The 20,199-nt window shown below is 48.0% G+C and overlaps 1 protein-coding gene across 2 annotated transcripts in view; it reads right to left on the bottom strand.

Annotated features, from left to right (window-relative positions):
• Positions 1-19,775, bottom strand: part of TfAP-2 (transcription factor AP-2) — a 302,474-nt gene extending 282,699 nt beyond the window's left edge. Inside the window, exon 1 of one of the 2 annotated variants that reach the window (XM_070540084.1) lies at positions 19,277-19,775. In XM_070540084.1, coding sequence (XP_070396185.1) covers positions 19,277-19,312 — 36 coding nt within the window. In that variant the 5' untranslated portion in view covers positions 19,313-19,775. The remainder of the gene's footprint in view (positions 1-19,276) is intronic. The other variant, XM_070540086.1, reaches the window with a different exon arrangement.
• Positions 19,776-20,199: the final 424 nt, after the last annotated feature.

Raw genomic sequence — 20,199 nt, 5'->3', positions numbered from 1 at the left:
AAAATGAAGTGTCTCGGATTGCGTCAAGCACAAAACTGTCTGCCTATATCAAGGCGAGTTTCAGATTTTTAAGTTCTTCAGCTTGGCCATGAATAGCCTGTCCACATACGTGTTATTCTGTACGCTCATCAATATCAACATCATTACTATCGTCATCATCATCATCATCCTCTGGATGACTGTAATTAATCAGATATGAGTGTAGCGCCCATATTGTCTTCTGCTCCGTTCTCTCTGTTCGTTTTATTTGCTCTAAAACGGCCTCGCAATGTGTAAACAACTTGCGCCAAGCGCAAGCTATTTTGAGCTTCAATAATAAAGCGTCCCTCCCCTCTCTCTCTTTCTCCATCTCGTTCTCTAAGGGAAACAAAGCGGCGGCGAGAGCAAGTGAAAACCAAAGGATAACGACCCAACATCGAGCCTGTAGAATTCGGCTGCTGCGTGACTTGGGTTTGACATTGCTGCCTCGAAGAACCGCCCAATGGAGGTAAAATGAAACAGAAACGGGCCACGTGCAAGAAGTGCGGTGAGCAAAGGTTGTTCTTGAGAACGAAGACCGAGCTGAGGAGAAGAACTCGGTCAGGATAACGAGCGCTGCATAGCATATATCCCCTAATTTCGTGTAACTCGATTTGGTCTGGACAGGAAAAGGCCCTAGCCCAAGTTATAGAGACCCGCCCCGAGGCATGGTTTGTTCCCAGCAAGTTACGGAGGACAAGCGCGTGCCAGGAAAAAAGAAAGGCGAAATAGGAGAAAAACCACATTTGTAGTGCTTTCATTTTTCTATTTTTTTTTCAACGCAAGTGAGCTCACCTCAGGGAAGCTAAGCGGAGAAGTCACGTGACCAACCCACACATGGGTAAAATACGCTAGTAAATCCAGAGAAAGCGGCAAGGTCGCAATGCTCTACGCCGGCTACACATACTGCTTGTTCGGAACGTTTTCAATGTGGAATTGTTGGCTTATTATGCGTACCTTTAAAACTTTGTTAAGACGGATTAGTTGTTTTCTTGAAACCGTGTACCGGTTGAAATCGGTGATTGTTGACATCGAGGAAATGCTTTAAAAGAAAAAGAAAAAAGAGCAGGAAAAGGGCAGGGGGGGGGGGGAGGTCGTAAACAGACGAGGACATCCAGAGGGGAAGAAAAAGAAGAAAACTTCAGTTGCGGCGTTGTGCGCACAATAATTGTGCTAAGTTCAGAACGAAAGGAGGCATTCAGAAGGCACACATTTAGAAGCCACAGATTCTCGAGCAAGCCTATATGTAATAGATGGATGAAAACAAGAAGTATGGGCGGCCGTGCTCTGTTCGGCTGGCTGGATTGCGGCCAGGCAACAGAAGACCATTTCTTCTTATATTTGTGGGGCTTGACGTATGACGTCCGAAAACACCGACATAATATAGAGCTTTAGATTAGGTGACGGAAGCGGCTTGCGTAAGCAAGAACTAAGGGTGACGGTACTGCGCATGCGCAGTATTATGGCCCCCTAGTTTTTGCGTACGCAATCCGCTTGCATCACCTAATCTAACACTCTCTAATGAGGCACGCCGCGCAGCGGAGCGACTTCGGGTTAATCTTGGCCACCTGGAGTTGCACCCGAATCTAAGTATATACACACGAGCGGTTTTTCCCCCTTTCCCCCGCCCGAATAGAATTGTGGCCGCTAGGCGAGGCAGCGAGCCCGGGACCTCATGTTTAGCAGCGTATATAATGCTACCTGCTATATGCGACCGCGGCGGTGGGACCTGTTTTGTTCTTCCGTACACACGACTGTAAGAGACGATGTACTGTAAGCAAGCTACATTTAATATTTTTTATTAATTGCCTGTGCCAAAATAGCACAATACTAGTCATTGAGCTGGTTTACTCGAAAAGGTGGTCATTTCTTGCACGAGAAATGAATATGCATAATCGGCTAATTAACAAAAAAATCATTCATTGAGTTTTAAACTAACTCAATTGTGACACATACACTGCGATTTACAAAGTATAGTCGGTGACACTGCAAGGCATATCGACTTGAATCTATATAGTCCAGTGGATGACACCATTTTCGAGATATTCGCCATCAATCTTGCGGTAAAGGTACACTGCCGCTCCGCTTACATTTAAGAAGAACGCCGTATTATGTGCATCGAAGCACTACAGTAACTGGACCTCCAACGTACTACTTCGCGTAGATCGCGAATTTATATCACGGAACTGGCGTCCTCCTGAGGATTCGTTCCACGTGCATCCGCCTTGCGAACTCTCCGGCTTGAACTTGTAAGTCGAAATACGTGCCCTAAGGTAGTTAGCTAAAACTTAATTAGCGATTTTTTAAAATTAGGCGATAACGCATTTAGATTTCTCGTGCAAGTGGCGCCGATCCGCCTCTGCGAGTAGACTGGCACAAGGAGTAGAATTGTGCTGTTTGCCACAGACGACTTTTAAACATAGCTTAAGGTCTTCGCAGAAACATCCGATGCATACGGACACGTCGATGTCACCCCCCATCCCCACCCCGACCCCTCAAGGTCCCATATAAACAGCCAGAAACGAACAAACCGCAAAGTGGGGAATGGCCAAAGAACGCTATCACTACCAAAAAAAAAAAAAATAGACGGAGTGAATTTTGGAAGGAGGCGAATGTTTGCTGACCAAAGAAGTCCGAAGTCGAAAAAAAAAAAACGCGTCAAGAAGACTTGATGAGCGTGCCCGAAGAACAATAATCGTGACCTTGCTTAGCTGTTCTTTTTTCTCAGTGACGTCTTTCCGTTAATTCTGCGCCTTCTCGTAAGGTGCTCTTCTTTATTCCCCATAAGCATCGACAATGTCTCAAATGTCCAAGTTCCAAATACGAGCGCAGCATTCTGCCCAAAGTCCTGAGGTCTCCAGTGGCTTTTGTCAGGAGATCTCGACTCTTACATCGGTCAAACTAAATGTCTCTGCAGCGACGACTGTTGCTCTGTGGAATCAGTTCATCCCGTTCTTCTATATTTTAGAAGCTTAGAGCGTGCAACGAAGAAATTTAAGGGTCATATACAATACAATTGGAAAACGTCTACCAAGACGTTTCAAGACTTTAACGCTAATTAGGAGCCTGACATTTTCTATCAAAGCATGGTGAAGCCCTCGTTTTCTTGTTCCCCTATGTTGAATCAATTGGCTGCCTTTCAGAACTGTAGCTTTCATACATATGCACTACATCGTTAGAATGCTAGCAGAGAAATCGAGACGGCACGTTGGTCTAGAATGCCGATTACTTAAGAAAAGTTAAGATGCCAAAAGTGAAATCAAGATGCCATGTCGTGCTGCTACCTTTCGTTCTCTCTCTCTCTCTCTCTCTCTCTCTCTGCTAACTTTCTTCTAGGGTCTTTTCTCTTCATCAAGCATAGCAGGAAAGCGAATACTTTTTACGCCAGCAAACAGCACTGCCTCTAAATAAAGAGCACTCTCTCCCTCCCTCTAAACCGCCTGTAGAGATCCCGCTCTCCGTAGTGCGTCGTTCCCTTCCAAAGACACTTTCTTCCCTTTCTTTCGTTTCTCGTATTAGGCAAAGCGGCCATCCCCTCTCGAAATCTTTCTTCAGTCAAACCTCCTGAACTCCTTGATCTTGCGCGTCCTTCAGAAGCTGCGCAGAGCATGCCGGTTCGGGTCTGTCTCCCCTTCACGCGGTACACATACCTCTATGCCTCGAGAAATAGCGTCGAGGGTCATAGGAGCGCACAGCGAGCCAGCGCGAAAAGCGTGGGCCAATAAGATGCAACGTTAGGCACGGCATAAACAAGCGCACTAACGACATTACAAGCGGGGGATGACGCCGAAGCGGAGGGTTGGGGGGCGAGGTGAGGGGGGGGGGCGCAAAGAATATGTAATAAACTCATTCACGTGTGCACAAGTTTTCCGCGCACCGCTGCGCTCGCCGGAATTTGCTCCGCCGCGCAGCTGGTCCATGAAACGTTCGGGAGGAGACGCGTCGTGTATTGCGCCGAAGCACTACTGCTCCTCGCGGACCTCTGCTCCGGCCGTGCGGGAAAGCACCACCACCGGGCGAACGAATTGGGGTGGTGTGCGAGGCGGAGGCAAAGGAGTTATATTGGATCGCTGTTCAACGGGGCGGACGCGATGCTTTTATGAGTCGCTCGCCTCCGCACACGGTTTCGTAGACGGCGCGGTTCGCGCTTATTAAAAAACGAGGAGAAACATTTTTTTTTCTTTCTTTATTTTTCCACCCCTGGCCGCCGTGTGTGGGCGTTGCGGGTTGCTCAATGTTTTCCTTCCGTTGCCGAGAAGCGTGTAATGTCTGTGATTTTCGAATGCGTACGTATATACGAACCGTGCCTACGCAAACGTAGTCTTTTCTTCCTTTCATTCTATCTCTCGCGCGAGCTTTTGTTTAATCGTTTTCTTTTTGTTTAGTCATTCTTTCTTTTTTTATGTCGTTCTGAATTTTTCGTTCTTTACGGTCTTTCGAATGTTCTTTCTATCAGTATCTGTGGTTTTCTTATTCTTATGCGTCCGTCCATCCGTCCGTCATTTAGAGAGTATGCGGGAGCTGTGCCTCAAGCTTAGAGAAATGTGGAACGATATGCTTTCTTTAGGGACTGCATTCGGACCGTGGTTTTGTGCAGACATTGCAAGGATGGCACGACGTTACTCGTGAGCAATTTCCTCTTCTTTGCGCTTTACTTTGCCTCTAAGCGCCGACCAAGTGCGTGATTTTTCTTTTTCTGCAATGTTTAAATTTCATTTTTGATGCACGTGAATCCCAATAGTACATCTTATAGAAGTTGTAAATGTAGAAGAAGGTGTCATAGTAAAAAATGTTAAGCGCAAGACCTGCTGCATTAATAAGTGCATCGAGAAAAATAGCTGTATAATGAACAGCACAGGCAATTCAGAGAAAAACTAAAGCACAACACACAACGACTACAATGAATTGAATAAATGCACTATTACAATACGTAACACCAAACTGCCGGTAGCATAAATAATACAAAAGTTGAAAAGTGACTTAACCGACAAATATGAACGTAAGTTCATTCCGAAAGAGCCCACCAAACGTTCCTTTAAACCTGCAGGCAAAGGCTTCCGCAAAGATACGGACGAAAAAAATTTCACTGAACGTGCCAAAATTGGTCCTGTACTTTATTATAGTGACAAGTAGTTTTTGATTTAACAAGGCGGGTGACACCACATTAGGAAACTCACTGAGATGCAAAAAGGAGATAACAGCGGCCTACTCAATGGGAGAACATGTTCCAAGTTATTTGATGACCTCGCGTTACGGCGGTACATTGAGTCCTTCGTATATGCTTTTCTTTCATTACCATTAGTGGATTTCTTAAAATTTTTATTTAAAATATATTTGATCACTTATACCGCCTTACCCATGATTATACGGGACGACAGGAAGGAAGTTTCCAGCCCTTCCACCTGATACATCTCCTCTTGCACAAGTAAACACGGTATACGCCTAGACAAAAAATGACGACCATTCCACTCTGTGAAGATGGAATGGCACCGAAAGCTGACGACAGTCAAAGGTCCCAAACGAAAAGCAAAGTATTTTCGCTGCCATTCCATCTTCTCAGGGTGGGATGGTTGTAATCTTTTTTGCGTCGCGAGTCTGGCGTCGTTACTCGTTCGGAAGTGCCCGGGCTAGCGATTGTCGTTCTCGCTCAGAATCGCTGGAACGTTCTTCGTCGATGGTCGTTCCGCGCCGGCGCTGTTTCCATTCTCTTTGCTGATCCCTCCGGCGCTCCTCGTACGCATCTTGTTCCTCAGGTGTGCGAAATACACGGGCCCGCCCCATCGATAAGGCAGCTGCTTTTAGCGCGGATATACGTATTCCGCTTATATACTGCGATAACCTTGACGTCACATCACATCTGCGCCGGCGCACTGCACCCGTACGGGTTTGTTAGAAATCGCTACGTCCGTTTCTGTTTCCGGACGCCGAAAACACTACGGAAGATCAGCCCCCCCCCCCTCCCATATACAGCTTTCCCTGTAAAAAAAAAAGAAAAAGCCAGAGCACGACATTTTAGCTACCAAACATCTGTCAAACCCCCACGTGACCACTTTCCGGCAAATGCTCGTCGTTGGACGTAACATATCGAGCCGCGGTTTACACGTAACGCACACACGTACCGGTGTGAGCGCACGCTGCTACGCAGACCACGCATACATCAAACGCGAACGTAACTTTCGCGAGACCGGGAAAGGCGCAAGACAAATCACACGCGCACGCGACATCTGACCCTTCGACGATGCGGGGCGCGAAGTCGAGCGCGTCACTTGCGGTGGAACCCGTCACGCTCCTTGTCCCTCGCCTCGACAGCTCCCCCGCCGCGGATGAGGCGGCAAATTGAGCGTGACTCCCTCCTATTTTTGGAGGTGCCCACGGTATACCCCAGGGGGAGAGATGCTTACTCAACCACCGCGAAGCTCGCGCTCATTTGGGCACTGGCCGAGTACCGTACAATATTCGCGTACGCGGCTTCTGTGCGGGTGCATGCTTTAAACACAAATATATAATAATAAAGGAGTAATCGTGAGGCACGTGACCGTGGAAACATTATCGATTCAAAGTCGGCACCCAGAGATATGCACATGTATATAGACCTGCGCGTTGCCCGAACACCAGTCCCGATTGAGTAAGATCAGAACTGACGAGGAAGAGCAAACTACAAATTCGTACAAAAATCACTGAACAGTACTTAATTATAACTTATACGGTATGGGAAGTGATTACACATTAACTGGTTTACTGAACTGTTTACAACTGAAAACTCCCTCCACCGTATATATAAAGAAAACGCAATTATAGGTAATGGGTTAGGTTCCCTGCGCTTAAACCATCGGGATTGTGAAGTATCGATCTTAGCGTATACGTAAATGACACGTTGGACATCACATAAGTGCGCAAAAACTGTTTCGTTGACGTGGATCAAGGCATTGGAGACATACACACGACGTACGAAATTTACCTTTGTTCTCAATGTAGACATGCGCTATTAATAGGCGGCAGTGGTTTTTCTGTTGTTGAAGGCGATGGTGATGACGATTCCAGAGCTCTATGTTCTCTGCAGCGAAGCGAACAAGCGATCGCACGTATGCTTCTGCTCAAGTGCGTGACGTCATGCAACTCACGGGGTTGAACGTGGCGGCATCTAAAGCATGCCACCTCCAAAGCTCACCCGATCGTTCCTGTGAGGGGCCGGAAACATGAGGAGAGTCCAACTGCGCTTAGGAAGGAGCCGACTCCGTTCCATCGAGGACTCAAATACTCGATTTATTAAGGGAAAATGAGACATCCACAATTAATTACTTCTCTCCACACGCGGGTTTCCGCAGAACTATTACGTCAAATTCTCGCTTTATTCTTGGAACTATTCGCTCGACATGTTATGTCTGTGAATGCGTGAGTCACCTTATCCTGAATCAGACATCACATGTGTGACGGGTTAGACATATTCAGATGAAGAATAAACATATGAAACAGAAGTTGTGCTTTGATATCACGGAACTCCAAAGATTGTTATTTTAGGTTCCTGCTGGTTCCCGATTTTTTATGTCAACTTATGTTCCTGCGCATCTGGATGTCGAATTACTCGGTTTCACCCTGCGAACTGCTAGCCTATTGGTTAGCTCGGATAGAGCGAGCAAACCCCGGAGAGGCGTCAATCCCTGGCTCGATTTCTAGATAAGGAGGATTCTTTTTTCTTTCTTTTTTTAAGTGCGAAACTATTTCTGAGAAAGGCGTACGGTTTTCCTTAGTAGCTCGGCGTATAGTATCGGCTGGAGGGCAATTGTTGCCGTCATGGATCTTCCGCCATCTTGCGGATTTCGGGTGACCTGAGTGTCGTCCATATATTGTACTAAATCATCTGCTGGCCTTAATATAGGCGAATGGAAAACAGAGATAAGAAAATCCCCACTGGGCGGCTAAGACATGGTCTTCCGTTCCGTTATTGCTCTGTTATCTTTTATCAATATTGGGAAAAGTGGGAAAAGAGGACAATGTCGACAACGGTGAAGACGACGAAGTGGAGACAATATGACGAATATTAACACTGATGTGCAACAGAAAATTTTGCGAGAATGCCCAGGGAAAGAACAGCTTCTCAGATTGAGGAATGCTGGCTTCCCCGTGTCTACACAGAATAAACAGCGCTGGGCGTGATATAGCGGCTGCAGTTTTATAAACAGTTGGAATACAAATTAACATTCAACACAAAGAAACTGTACAAACTAGTATAAAACGATACACCCGATGACAAAAAAAAAATCAAATTTGAAAGTTAAAAATTAGTTTCCCAGCTTGTTGAAAGATTGAAAGTAACAGTATTAGATCCATGATTCAAGATTCGTTTCATTTCTCCGGGAGAAAAAAAAACTAGGACAAAAAGCTATCGTTATTAACAATATGTTTCAGTTTGCTGCAAACCCCTGTATAACAAAGCGCTACGCCGGTACTGTTTGTATGTCCACTCCTGTATGAGCCTTTGAAGGCTTACAGTATTGATAAATAAATAAAATAAAATTTCACTGTTTCAATGTCGATTTACTAACGCGTTTAGTATTTTTCTTTCGTTTGTGTGTGTGTTTTGTTTCGAACACACATGGCGCAAAATAGGTGATGTGGCGCGAGGTGTGTCCGAAAAGAAAAAGAAAGAAAGAAAAGCTTCGAAAGTAGACTCACAGAGCTTCCTGGTAGCGCCGCTGTGTGTGGCTAAGAAGCGATTTCTCTTCTCTTGCTGTTTCCTGAAGGCAGCATTTACATCGACTTCACTTCCCAACTGATTGGTTATTTCTAAGTGCGCACAATGCACGTGAAACAGTTGATCTGGCGCCTGTAACTGAAAAGGAGTTTGCGTGTCGAGTTCACATTTGTAGAGAGAACAAGAGGCAGCAAAACTTAAGATTCCTTTGTCCCATTCGGTGCGGACTGTCATTAATCATGCCAGAGATGCTGCAACAGATGCAACACAAAGTGCCACGCACATATGCAGACATCTTCATCACGCGTTTGTGGTGCTCCGGGCAAGCAACGACAAACCACTTAAAGCTCGCGTCACCGGGATACACCTAACAGGGGACGCGAGAGAAACGGTTCAACGTGTACGACTGAAAAAAAAAAAGGAAAGCAGAAATAGTTGGGGTGGAGTACAGCGGGGACTGAGTCGAGGTAGGTGTATTGGAGGGGTGAGGGGGTACCGCTAGGGGGGGGGGAGGGGGGTAACTGACAGGGGTTTTTTTGTTCGCGAGAACGGTGGAGGGGGGAGCCCTTCGGTTAACGCGACTCCTTGCCCCACGCGAAACCCGCGGAGGAAGCCCGAATAACGCAGCGGGGTTTGGTAAAGACCGGGAATTGCCCCGGAGCATCGGATGCTCCCCTGAGGACAGAGAGAGAGAGACGCGCCGCGCGTGCTTGGAGACTAGCCTCGGCTATGCGGGGGAGGAAAGGGAGAGGCCCGCTCGAACGCACACAAATGCAGAGGCGTGAGGCGAAGAGGGAATCACACACACACACACGTATGTATGTATGTATGTATGTATGTATGTATGTATGTATGTATGTATGTATGTATGTATGTATGTATGTATGTATGTATGTATGTATGTATGTATGTATGTATGTATGTATGTATGTATGTATGGTCTCTTCGGTGGTGTGGGTTCGGATCCCACCACTGCCACCATGTGTGTGTGTGTGCGCGTGTGTGTGCGCGTGTGTGTGTGTGTGTGTGTGTGTGTGTGTGTTTGAGAGAGAGAGAGGGGGGGAATAGAAAGAGCTGGTCGGGGCTACAAGTGGACGACAACTGAAGGGGCAAAGCGTGGTCACTGAGCCGTGACACTGCGTCACGGCCCCAGCCGTGTCCCGTTTTTTTTTAGGGGAGCCAGGGTTCTCTTCACTCCACAGCGTACACGGCCGCGGCATATCGGGACGACACGCGCTTCGTACCAGCCTCTTGCATTCTCGCCGCGTGGAGCGAGCACAAAGGCTCTATAGACTTTGACTGTCGGTTAATGAGTTACCCGCAGTAGACTGTGGGACGAGAGAACTGCGTGTGTTTTAGAACCAGCCGCATTACCGGCACACAGCCCGAGGGCGTGTGCCTAAGTTGGGGACACAGGATCGTGTGGTCTTGTCATGCTTTCTCGCGTTATTTCGGTGCCTAGCATACGATCATAAGCCCATGAATGAATGAATGAATGAATGAATGAATGAATGAATGAGAGGACAGAGTAGTGGTAGTATGATTATGATGATAGTGTGCAGTATGAAACTAAACATTAGTCATGATCAATGCCGAGTTCTATAAAAGACTCGTCAGTTATAGTGTACTTTAGTTCCGCCCACTGCCAGACTTTCCTTGCTGTTAGCCAATTTCGACCATACGTAGAGCGAACTCCAATTCAAGTCTCCTGCGTATCCGTGGCAGACAATTGTTTCGGCGTCGCCTGGCGTTCCTGCAATGCACAGCTACTGACGCTGTGCCGGCAGACGCAGGCGGCATGCACAATTTCCCGATCGCCACAACGGCACACTAACGTGGCCATTATTTGATGGACGTGGGTACAAAAGACGACGGATGCGCTGGAAACGTTTGCGAGCAGTCAACTAAACAGATCGACAGGACAGAGACGGGTACAGTTTGTGAGCAGACGAATACGAATGATAGGCACAAGAGAAAAAAAAAGAAACAGGGAATCTGGTGACGTCTGCTCTCCGCTCGTTCCCTTGTCAGAAGGGAACGAGCGGAGAGCAGACGTCAAAAGCACAAGCGGTCCCGGAATGGAGGGGATGAAACGAGGGAGATTGGGGATTACGGGCGCACCACCAATGATTCGCAAAAGGATTAGGCGGGCCGGTCGGTTACAACCTATATGAAAGAGGTCGCAACCGCGAGATGCCACGCGCAGCAAAAGTGCCCATAGAGAAGAAGCGGAATGACGAACAAAAGAGAGCGAGAGAGAGAGAGAGGTACTAGAAACAAACCAAACGGGGAAGACAGGAATGAATGAACGAGCGAGAAAAAAAAGATAAAGAAATGGAGCACGCCCTTTTCTCAGCGGAAACCACAGATCGGCAAACGGAGATCATCCGTGGGCGACAACAATCGGATGCGCAATCGAAATCCCGTCTGCTCGCGGCCACAAAGCAGCGTGGGATAAATAAATCGTCCCCCTCCGGATTATCCCTTCGTGGTCGGCGCACGTGACTATAACAATGCCTTTCTTGCTTTTCGCTAACTGTTTGTGGCCGTCTACGTAGACCCGCTCTTCACGTTCCACGTGTTCTATCGACAGCCCGTTGATCTGTGCCATTAGAAAAAAAAATTATGGCAGAACCCATCTCACGATGCATGTCTATACGGAAATGCGATTAGCGTTCAAGCAATTGACAATGTAGTGACACATTTCGTTGTTAAACCACGTTTGTTTTCAAAATGCGCAGTGGTCTTTCCGAGAGTTCCGTTGCTTCGGCAACATGCGACGGGACACTGTTGCCCGTATCGGCCCATCTTTGCGATGGCGCTCGCTTGTCAATGTCACCTATCACCATGGCGACGACGCAGTGAGGGCGATGGAATGACTAAGCGGAAGTGACGTCAACGAAACGACACAGGCGGTGCGACCATGACAGCACAACGACAATGACACGGCGGTTCTGATATGATGATGGTCATGGAGTTTCTCACTATAACACCTAGAGGGTAATCTGGCGCCACCGTCTATGGGAGTTTCTTAAGGGGGCACCATGCCGTCATGGGAATGACGGTATATGTGTCTGCGAGGCTCGTGTTGGCTGGTGTTGTAAGAGGCTTCGTCTAAAACGTGGATATGGCTACGCAAATAACGCGTTCTCAAAGTAAAATCTTCATAAAATGTTTCCGTTCAAGTATATTACATCTTTACTCACCCACGATGCATGACCAAGCGAAGAAAAGCAAGAACAGACGACCAACTATTTCAAAGCGAGCGGGAACCTTGTCGTCTGTCCTCCAACTTTAGCGGCCCGCTGATACTTTTTACGTAACATGTAGTCGTACACACAATAACAAGTTCTCATAGTTAAACAAAACATGTTTTCGCGTAATAATAAAGCTAAAGCAGCTTTTCACGTGCTGTTCTAATAGAAAATGAATCATTGTGACAGACGGAGTGGTACTTGCCAAGCGCGTCTTCAAGGTGTCCTGTCTCTACGAGAACGATGCCAATCCGAATCCACAATATAGCGGCATTCCCATGCATACCACAGCGCAGCAGCGCCAGATTTCCCTCTAGGTAATGTAGTGAGAAACTCTATGATGATGGTAGAAGGACGGTAGCGTAACGAGGACGACTTGTGGACAGTGGCACGATGACGAGTGTGTGACGATGATGACGTGACGACACTGGAATGACGACAACGGGATGACAAAGCAGGAAAGGCGACGATGGCATGACCACGACATTATATGATGACGAGGCTGTTACAACGGGTGCCTGACGGGGACTGTCTGACGACGGCACAATGCAGACGATGGCATGACAAGCGCGGAACAATCACGATTGAATGAGGACAAGATGGTTATGATAGAATGACGAGGAAGGAACGACGTCGATGGAACGGCAAAGGCGTAGCAAAATACTGCTTAGAATGATCGACCGGCTTATCGATCGATCCACCGATGGATGAAAAATTCATTCATTCATTCATTCGTTCGTTCGTTCGCCTTTAAAGGCCAACTGATACAAAATTTTGGACTGCACAAGAAGCCAAGTTTCAGATTGTACGAGGAGAAGGGAACAGATGGGCTCTAGTTTTTTTTTTTTTTTTTTTTTGGTCCCGACCATACAAAGCCAGCAGGGCAATGAAACCAAGGAAATCATAGGGGTAATTAGAGATTTGTGGTTCAAAATGAAATGTACAGAATAATGAAGAGAATTGAACTGATAGTGAACGAACGTGTCGCCGGTGGAGACCGAACCCGCAACCTTCGAATCGTTTTCTCAGCACGAACAAAAATCGGAATGCGACTGCATCTATCATTCGTGTACCGCGCGCGTTGTTATTGAGCGACGTGTGCGTTTTCATGCCATTCACACGGATATCGTAAAGTTACTAAATTAAATGTACTGTTTCAAACATATTGCTGTTCTTAATCTTGCTTTCATCGTCGTTCGGGTCATTTCGAAGTAGCAGATATTCTTTACATGCTAAGCTTCCTTGTGTTTTCTTGTTTCTCTGGCTCTTTGCACGCGAGGGTTGTGCTTGGAATGTGGCTCTCTCGAGAGAAACCTCATTCGCTACTGCTCAAGAACATTTATATTTTGTAAAAGAAATTGATATTATGTGAACATTTATATTGTGAGAACATTTATACTGTGTGTGCCCGAACTTTAGAAACTACGTCGCTGCGAATTTCGCTTCTGATGCCAATGTATCAATTGGCCCATTGAGCGAGAGACGTCGGCGTCTATCGTCGGTGGCTGCGAAACGGCAGGTAAATTCCCATTGACCGCGACGCCACGTCATCAGCACGCCTAGGCGGAGCACAACGGGCGAAAGGGTGCGCCTGCTGCCACAGTATCGCGCCAGGTGTTGCGTGAGGGGAGAGGGCACCGCCGCGACGCCACGTCACGTCACCCTCACTCTCGCCCTCGGAAGCCTGTGTTACCCGCGCGTTTCTCGTCCGCGGAAAACTACGATAGCTTTGTTTCTGAGGAACCCGTGTGGGTTTCATTTGTAGCTCCGTGCTACATACGGGTGGATGTCGATTTTTTTTTCCTTCCGCGACGCTTCCTCCACCTTGCGGCATTCCGCCGAACTGATTTGCCAAGCTCTCACCTACGCTCTAACTGCGCCTCGGTAAAGCCGATTCAAAACGTGCCAAGCGTCTCAACGCGCTAACTTGCCCGCGCGGGGTCCGTAACTCAAGGGACCGCTCAGCAGCGTTCAATTGGACGTTAATGCTTTCGCATTCACAAGTCGTAAGACGTGCTTAGGTGCCCACGGATTTCTTTTTTTTTTTTCTAATCGATGCTTCTGTAGTGAGCATTGCGAGCGTATACCTATACATCATGTCGAAGAGGAGTTACCGACGCCACACCTACATGCACAAACTTTTCCTTGAATACAGTTAATAAAACAATTTATAACTGGTTTTCGTACAGTGCAAGGGGGCGGGATTTACACATTTCATTAGCTCCTGGCATGACGAAGAGAACCAAAGCACCTAATACGGGTTCGGCCATAACTCGAAAGTAGCGTGCAGAGAGCACGTGACCACTTGGCCCCGCCTAGTATTTCGACGAGCCATCGTGGTGTCGTCCTGCTATAGACAACACTGAGATCAAAGACGTAGCCCACGGTGGTTCCAAACGGTCCATCGGAACGGCATCACCGTCCGTCATTGCCGTCAGTGCTAGAGGGCATGAGTAACCTAGTATGCACGTTAAAGCTCGGCGCATTTATTTGACAGTGGGCAAAAAAAGACATCAAAAGAAAGAAAAGAAGCTTATTCTGTGCTCAAAAGCGTGCCGAGAAACCCTGGACAACTTCGACAGAAGGAAGTAAGAAACACCGACCAACATTCATGTCGATAACGTTAAAAAAATACAAGTTTGATCAAATGGTATGTTTACCTAGGCTTGAGTGCTTCCATAAGTGATGCTTCTTGACTAAAGGGGTTAAGAGAGCCATGGTACAGTGCGCAGGCCGGTCTTGTTGCCTGCGAGCTGCCCCACGAGAGACATTTCAAAGTTCTCGAAAGCGCCGTAGATTGTTTATAGTGTTCTGCGCGTTTCGTTATTCTGGCGCAAACAATTTTCAGCGAGTACCAGGCAGGCTCATAAAACAGTTCTACTCACAGAGTGCGCTTGAAGTGCCCCGAGGCGGTACGCGGTGGCACAACCTGGTGGACTGTGTATTCGCGACGACCCAATAAAAAAATCCAGCTGTGTGGAACTAGGCGGCGGCTTATAAAGAAGTCCTTTGGAGGCGCAGAAAAATCTGCGGTCAAATCAAGTGTATATATGGAAGCACGTTCGAGTGAGTGGACGTCTAACGATTAGTGATGTCTACTGGAAAGGGCATATATATTTTTTTATTTCTAAATGTGTTTAAGTCAGACAGCACTTTGCGCTTAGAAGTAGTCTCTTGACTGGTTTCGCGTGGCTCCAATCGGCATTATTAGCATTCCTGAGAGTAAAAAAAATATAAATAAAATATGGCGTTTTACGGGCCAATGTAGCCACGCTGATTATGAGGCACGCCGTAGTGGGGGATTCCGGATCAGTTTTGACCGCCCGGGGTTCTTTGAGGTCCACTCAATTCCCGGTACGTGGGCGTTTTTGCATTTCACCGCCGTCGAGGTGCGACCACCGCGGTGCGCGATTCGATCCCGCGACCTCCTGCTTAGCAGCGCAACGCCAAAGTCAATAAGCGACAACGGCGGGTAGTTTTTTTTTTTTCTCTTCAGAACAGAATCGACTACTAATACAGGAAAGTTGTATATACAGAATAATACGCAAAAATAAATCTGGATGCCTATACCTAACAGCTTGTTAAGATCCATATCAGTATAGCATTCTAGTGGCAAAACGATACAGAAAAAAAAAACTCACGCCTACATGAATACGCATTCACAGAACAGGGGGCACACAGAATCTTTCTGCTATTAACAGCAACAAAAGCTAGCAAGTGCTATATAGTTGACCTGGAAAGGTACACAGGACGTAACAAGATGAGATCCCCCGCCCCCCGCCGCCCAGATGACCCACAGAAAATAACATCCCAACATTACAATATGACAACGATGGGAAATTATAATTACCTTATAAGCGCACGGGGCAGAAACCTGCAGCTCCGAAGTCAGTGAGACAGCTATAGCGCATGAAACGGAGATGTGCATGTGAGCGTCGCTTCGACCGAAACAGTGCGCTTGGATGACACTTACAGCATCACTTTGGCACGCACTGAAGCAGTCCCGTATAAGAGTTACACCGACGTTAAAGCATATAAACACCATCTACTAGAATATAGACACTGTAAACCGCACACGCAAATACTCGAAATTAAGGAACGCGTGAGCTCAACCTCGCTTAACACTTCTTCGAGGCATAAGGCAGTCCTGTGTCTCCGCGGTTTCGTACACGTGTTCCCGAGGACGTCACATGATATGCGCACACGTCGTGCACACACGTGACCACGGTCGATGGTTGCGGTATACATATAGGTGCAGGCATGAGGAGTCCAAGGTTCCGGAGTTCTTGAGCTCGGATGCCCCGAAGTGTGTGTATTGTTAGATATGGAGCTGTTTCCTGCGATTACTTCGAGTTCCCCCGGACCACATCGAATCGCAGCACATTCCAGAGGAGCGCTCGAGCAGACAAGTTCACGTGCAAACAAGTTCGTAAGCCGCCGGTAGCTGTTCTCTGCTTGACTCTTCCAGAAAGCGAGGGGATAGCACGGCACTGTTGGAAGTAAAGTGGGTGCCAAACCAAGACGGCGGTAATGCGTCGTGACAGCCGGACGTGCCGGGAAGGCCCAAGCCTACCCCTCTTCGCCTTTGAAGAAGGCATTTGCCACCACTGCGGAGCCGTACCACCGGGAGCAGGTGGGCCCTCGGACAATGGAGCATGAGCGCCCCCACTTCTCCTCCTTTGAAGAAGCGCATTGCAAGTCTGCGAGGCAAGACCGCAGAGAGCCGCCGGGTGTGACAACGCGATACGGGCGCCAACCATTGGCTGAAAATGGCGTCATCTGAGCGGACTCTCCCATTGGCCAAACATGACGCGACTTCCAGTCCTCTAAGGGTTTAAAAGAAGCATTCCAGAGAGACCAAAGCATTCCCTGATTCACCTCTCTCGAACTTCATGCCGCGGGCCGCAGCGTCCGAGTTGCTGCCGGCCCGTAATGACTGTACGGCTGTTACTTGACGCTCACCTCTCTGTATATAATGTAAAATAAATACTCCCAAGTTTGGTTTTCATCCCGAAGTCCGTCCTCAACCCCTACAGTATACAGGGACATGGGTCTCGCCTGCATCGCAGGGTATAGCGCAGCCGAGGACCTTTTTTCTCTGTCAGTGAAAACGGTGGTCTTGAGATGGACGTGAGTGTGTGTAAACGCGAGTGACTTGTCTGCGATTGCGGATGGACGTATTACGCATGCGAGCGAGTGGCCGGTGAGTGGAATTGGACGCGCGACTGTATATATAGCGAATACACGACGAGCCTGAGTGGGCATGCCCCGGTATAATTCGGACTCGAAGTGACTGATATCGTACTGGTGTCATAGTGATACTTCAGTATCATACTGATGCTGAAGTGATATCATACTGAGTGAGTATATGCGATCGAAGCATTCGCCTACATTCTGCCGAAATATATGCTGTCTCCCGTTAGGTTTATTTACCGTTTTGTTAAATACTTTTCTTTTATTATTTTTCTAGACTTAAGTGTGTCCGTGTATGCGTGCTCTTGCGGGGCGGGGGGAGGGGGAAGGCGCAGCCTATATATATTTCTTAACAGTGTATCACCTGGTATACAGCCTCGTCCTCCATATGCCACTTTCTCATTTATCCTACCGTTAATGCACAACAAAACAAAACAGCGAAGTAAGAATCGCATCCTGCGACGCCATTACGGCACGATTACAAGCGAGGGCCAGTTGTCGTTGTTGTGTATAACGGCCGCTTTCCTCGAAAAGCGGAAATGCTGGCGAGTTGAATTAAACGCGCGCATCGAACGAAGTCGAAGGGAAAGACGCAGGGCGGCCGCTACAGATGCACGCAACTACAACGTTTATGAGAGCGCCTGCTGCAATGAGTTACGCGCGGCAGAAAATGCTTCTACGAAGCGCCTGCACTGTTTATACGCACCGGCATGATTCGCTGTAACCTCGAGCAACTTTTGCTACTGCATGCAACTATAGACCACAGCACACACATCCTCCTCTATATATATATATATATATATATACACTGCCCTGCTTTCGACGACGACAAAGCCAGGCTTCGCGTGCTGCTTCAAGCGGACTAGACGACGAAGCGTTCTCAGAAGAAATCGGACCGTGGGCGATCGACCGCAGATGCGCAAGGTAAAGCCCCCAGAGACACGTAACACTGTCTCACGACGACTGCATTTCGCAAGCACCTTTGAATGTATGGTGAACACTGTTGTGTCAACATGCGCGTATCTGTTCTTATGCTTTTCCTTTTTTTTCCCCTTTCTTCGCGCTTATTCCTGCCACAGCGTTGGTTGGCAAACCAGGTGCTATCTGCTAGTTAACTACCCAGTTTTTTCTTCTCTCTCTCTTTATTATTCATAGCAGACAACACTCGTTCAAAGAAACACTGGCAGGGTGATTGGAACATGCGCCGCGCGTGAGCGGGAAGGTATGGCTGCAGTAATCACCCAAGTCATCGACGTAGGGACAAAGTACAATCGCCGCCCTTTTTACGTATGCGAGTAAAACGATCGTAAGTATAGCTCCTGTTCTGCGTCCACCTTTCTGTCTTCGTCCAACGTGCGAGCTTACTTAAACTTGCAAACAACAACCCTCTGCAAAACACGTGTCTTTTTATTTTTAAGACAGCAATGCAAACGAGCGTCGACTGCTTAATGTGAGATATCAAAGCGTAGCGGCTCGCTGCAGGGCGGATTCGGAGCAGCGATAACCTTTCGATTGCAGGCGTAAGGATCGCGTTTCTTCAGACGTCAACCAGATGGCATCGCTGTTCGCGTCGACCCGCGCAGGGCCGTCGAGGCTGCTTCTCGGCAACGTAATCTGCACTCTCGTGAGATGAGTGAAAACGCTTTCTTTTTTCTTTTCCCCCTTGGTCTTCTTATGGCAGCACCTGTTTTAAACGGTGCGCTTTACAACAAGTTATTTCTGGCGGACTTTGAGACGCCGAGTGAAGCGTTGAATATCGCGCCACACTGCTTATACGCATGACATCGCGACTTCGATCTAACAGTAGCGTTCGTGACCTGCCGTTCAGATCTAACAGTACCGTTCATAACAGTAACAGTGCAACCGTTCATGACCTGTCCGTGCAGCAGCAGACTGGTTTAATGTCAACCCGCACCTGGTGCTCCGTGCACCGTCACATTACGCTTTCAATTCCGTTGGCCCTTCGCCACTATCTCGGGCGCCACCAACCCGCGGCGATATCGATGAGATCACCACTTCGGAGCCACGGACGTTAAAGACGGGAGGAGAGAACGCGAGACGAAACGGCCAAAAAAAAAAATACGACCTCCGCGTGCGAGATGGCAACTGATCGACTCACCTGCCAAGAGCATGAATCCAGGGCGAGGAAGGACATCTCGGCAGGATGGCCCTGCGCTGTGGATGCCCGCGCGACTCGTTCGGCAGTCTTCCCTACACAGCACAAGATGTTCTCTCCCACTGTACACGAGGGGCTCGGCTGTGGTGGAGGCGGGAAGCTCTTCACAACAGTGCACGGCGCGGTATTCGAGAAACTGTCACGTCATGCTTTTTCCACCCAGCCGCACAGCGAAGGAGAGCGATGTCGAGCGCGAACAAGGGACAGCGACGGTCAAGTTCCACAGTCACATTCGGTGTCCACGGGCACGTCTCTGGCCATCGTCACTCTTGGGCTCGCTCTGCGTGTAAGTCCTTGGACTGCAATGCACATAGAGGAGAACCAGCTGACTTAGTAGCAGTTCGATGGTCTCACGTGACCTCTGTCAGGATTGCCCGTTTCCTCAAATGCGCGCAGCAATTCATCGTAAGACTATCGCTGCTGCGTGCTCTGTTCTGGACTGTACCCCGACACGAGGGACTCGCGTGTTTTCCGCTGTACAATTCGCTTCTCACGGGGAGCGAGCACGCGCAGTTCTTATCGTGGCTGATATTCCATCGACAAACCACAGCCCAGAATTAAAAAGAAAAAAAAAAAAGAACTGCAGCGTCGATCAACGTGCGTGCGTGCGTCTTCGCTTTAGCAGTCTTTATGTCTTCGAAGAGCTCTCAATGTTTCAATGTCACACCGAGCCAGGAAGCCTAAACGGTAATAGCTGCTGCTATTTGCTACCAGAAGACCGAGGAAATTGCTGTGCAATTTAGATCTATTGCTCGCCACAAACGAATAAAGTTCTCGCAGGGTGATGAAGCCAGGGTCTAAGAATCATGCGTGTCCTAACGATACGTCACGCTGTCGTCAAGCCTTTCCCAAATGCGGATTTCGAC

Source organism: Dermacentor albipictus, chromosome 6 (genome assembly GCF_038994185.2).
Source record: "Dermacentor albipictus isolate Rhodes 1998 colony chromosome 6, USDA_Dalb.pri_finalv2, whole genome shotgun sequence".
Classification (NCBI taxonomy): domain Eukaryota; kingdom Metazoa; phylum Arthropoda; class Arachnida; order Ixodida; family Ixodidae; genus Dermacentor; species Dermacentor albipictus.
The sequence above is the reverse complement of the archived record's forward strand: the minus strand, read 5'-3'. Positions and strand labels throughout refer to the sequence as shown.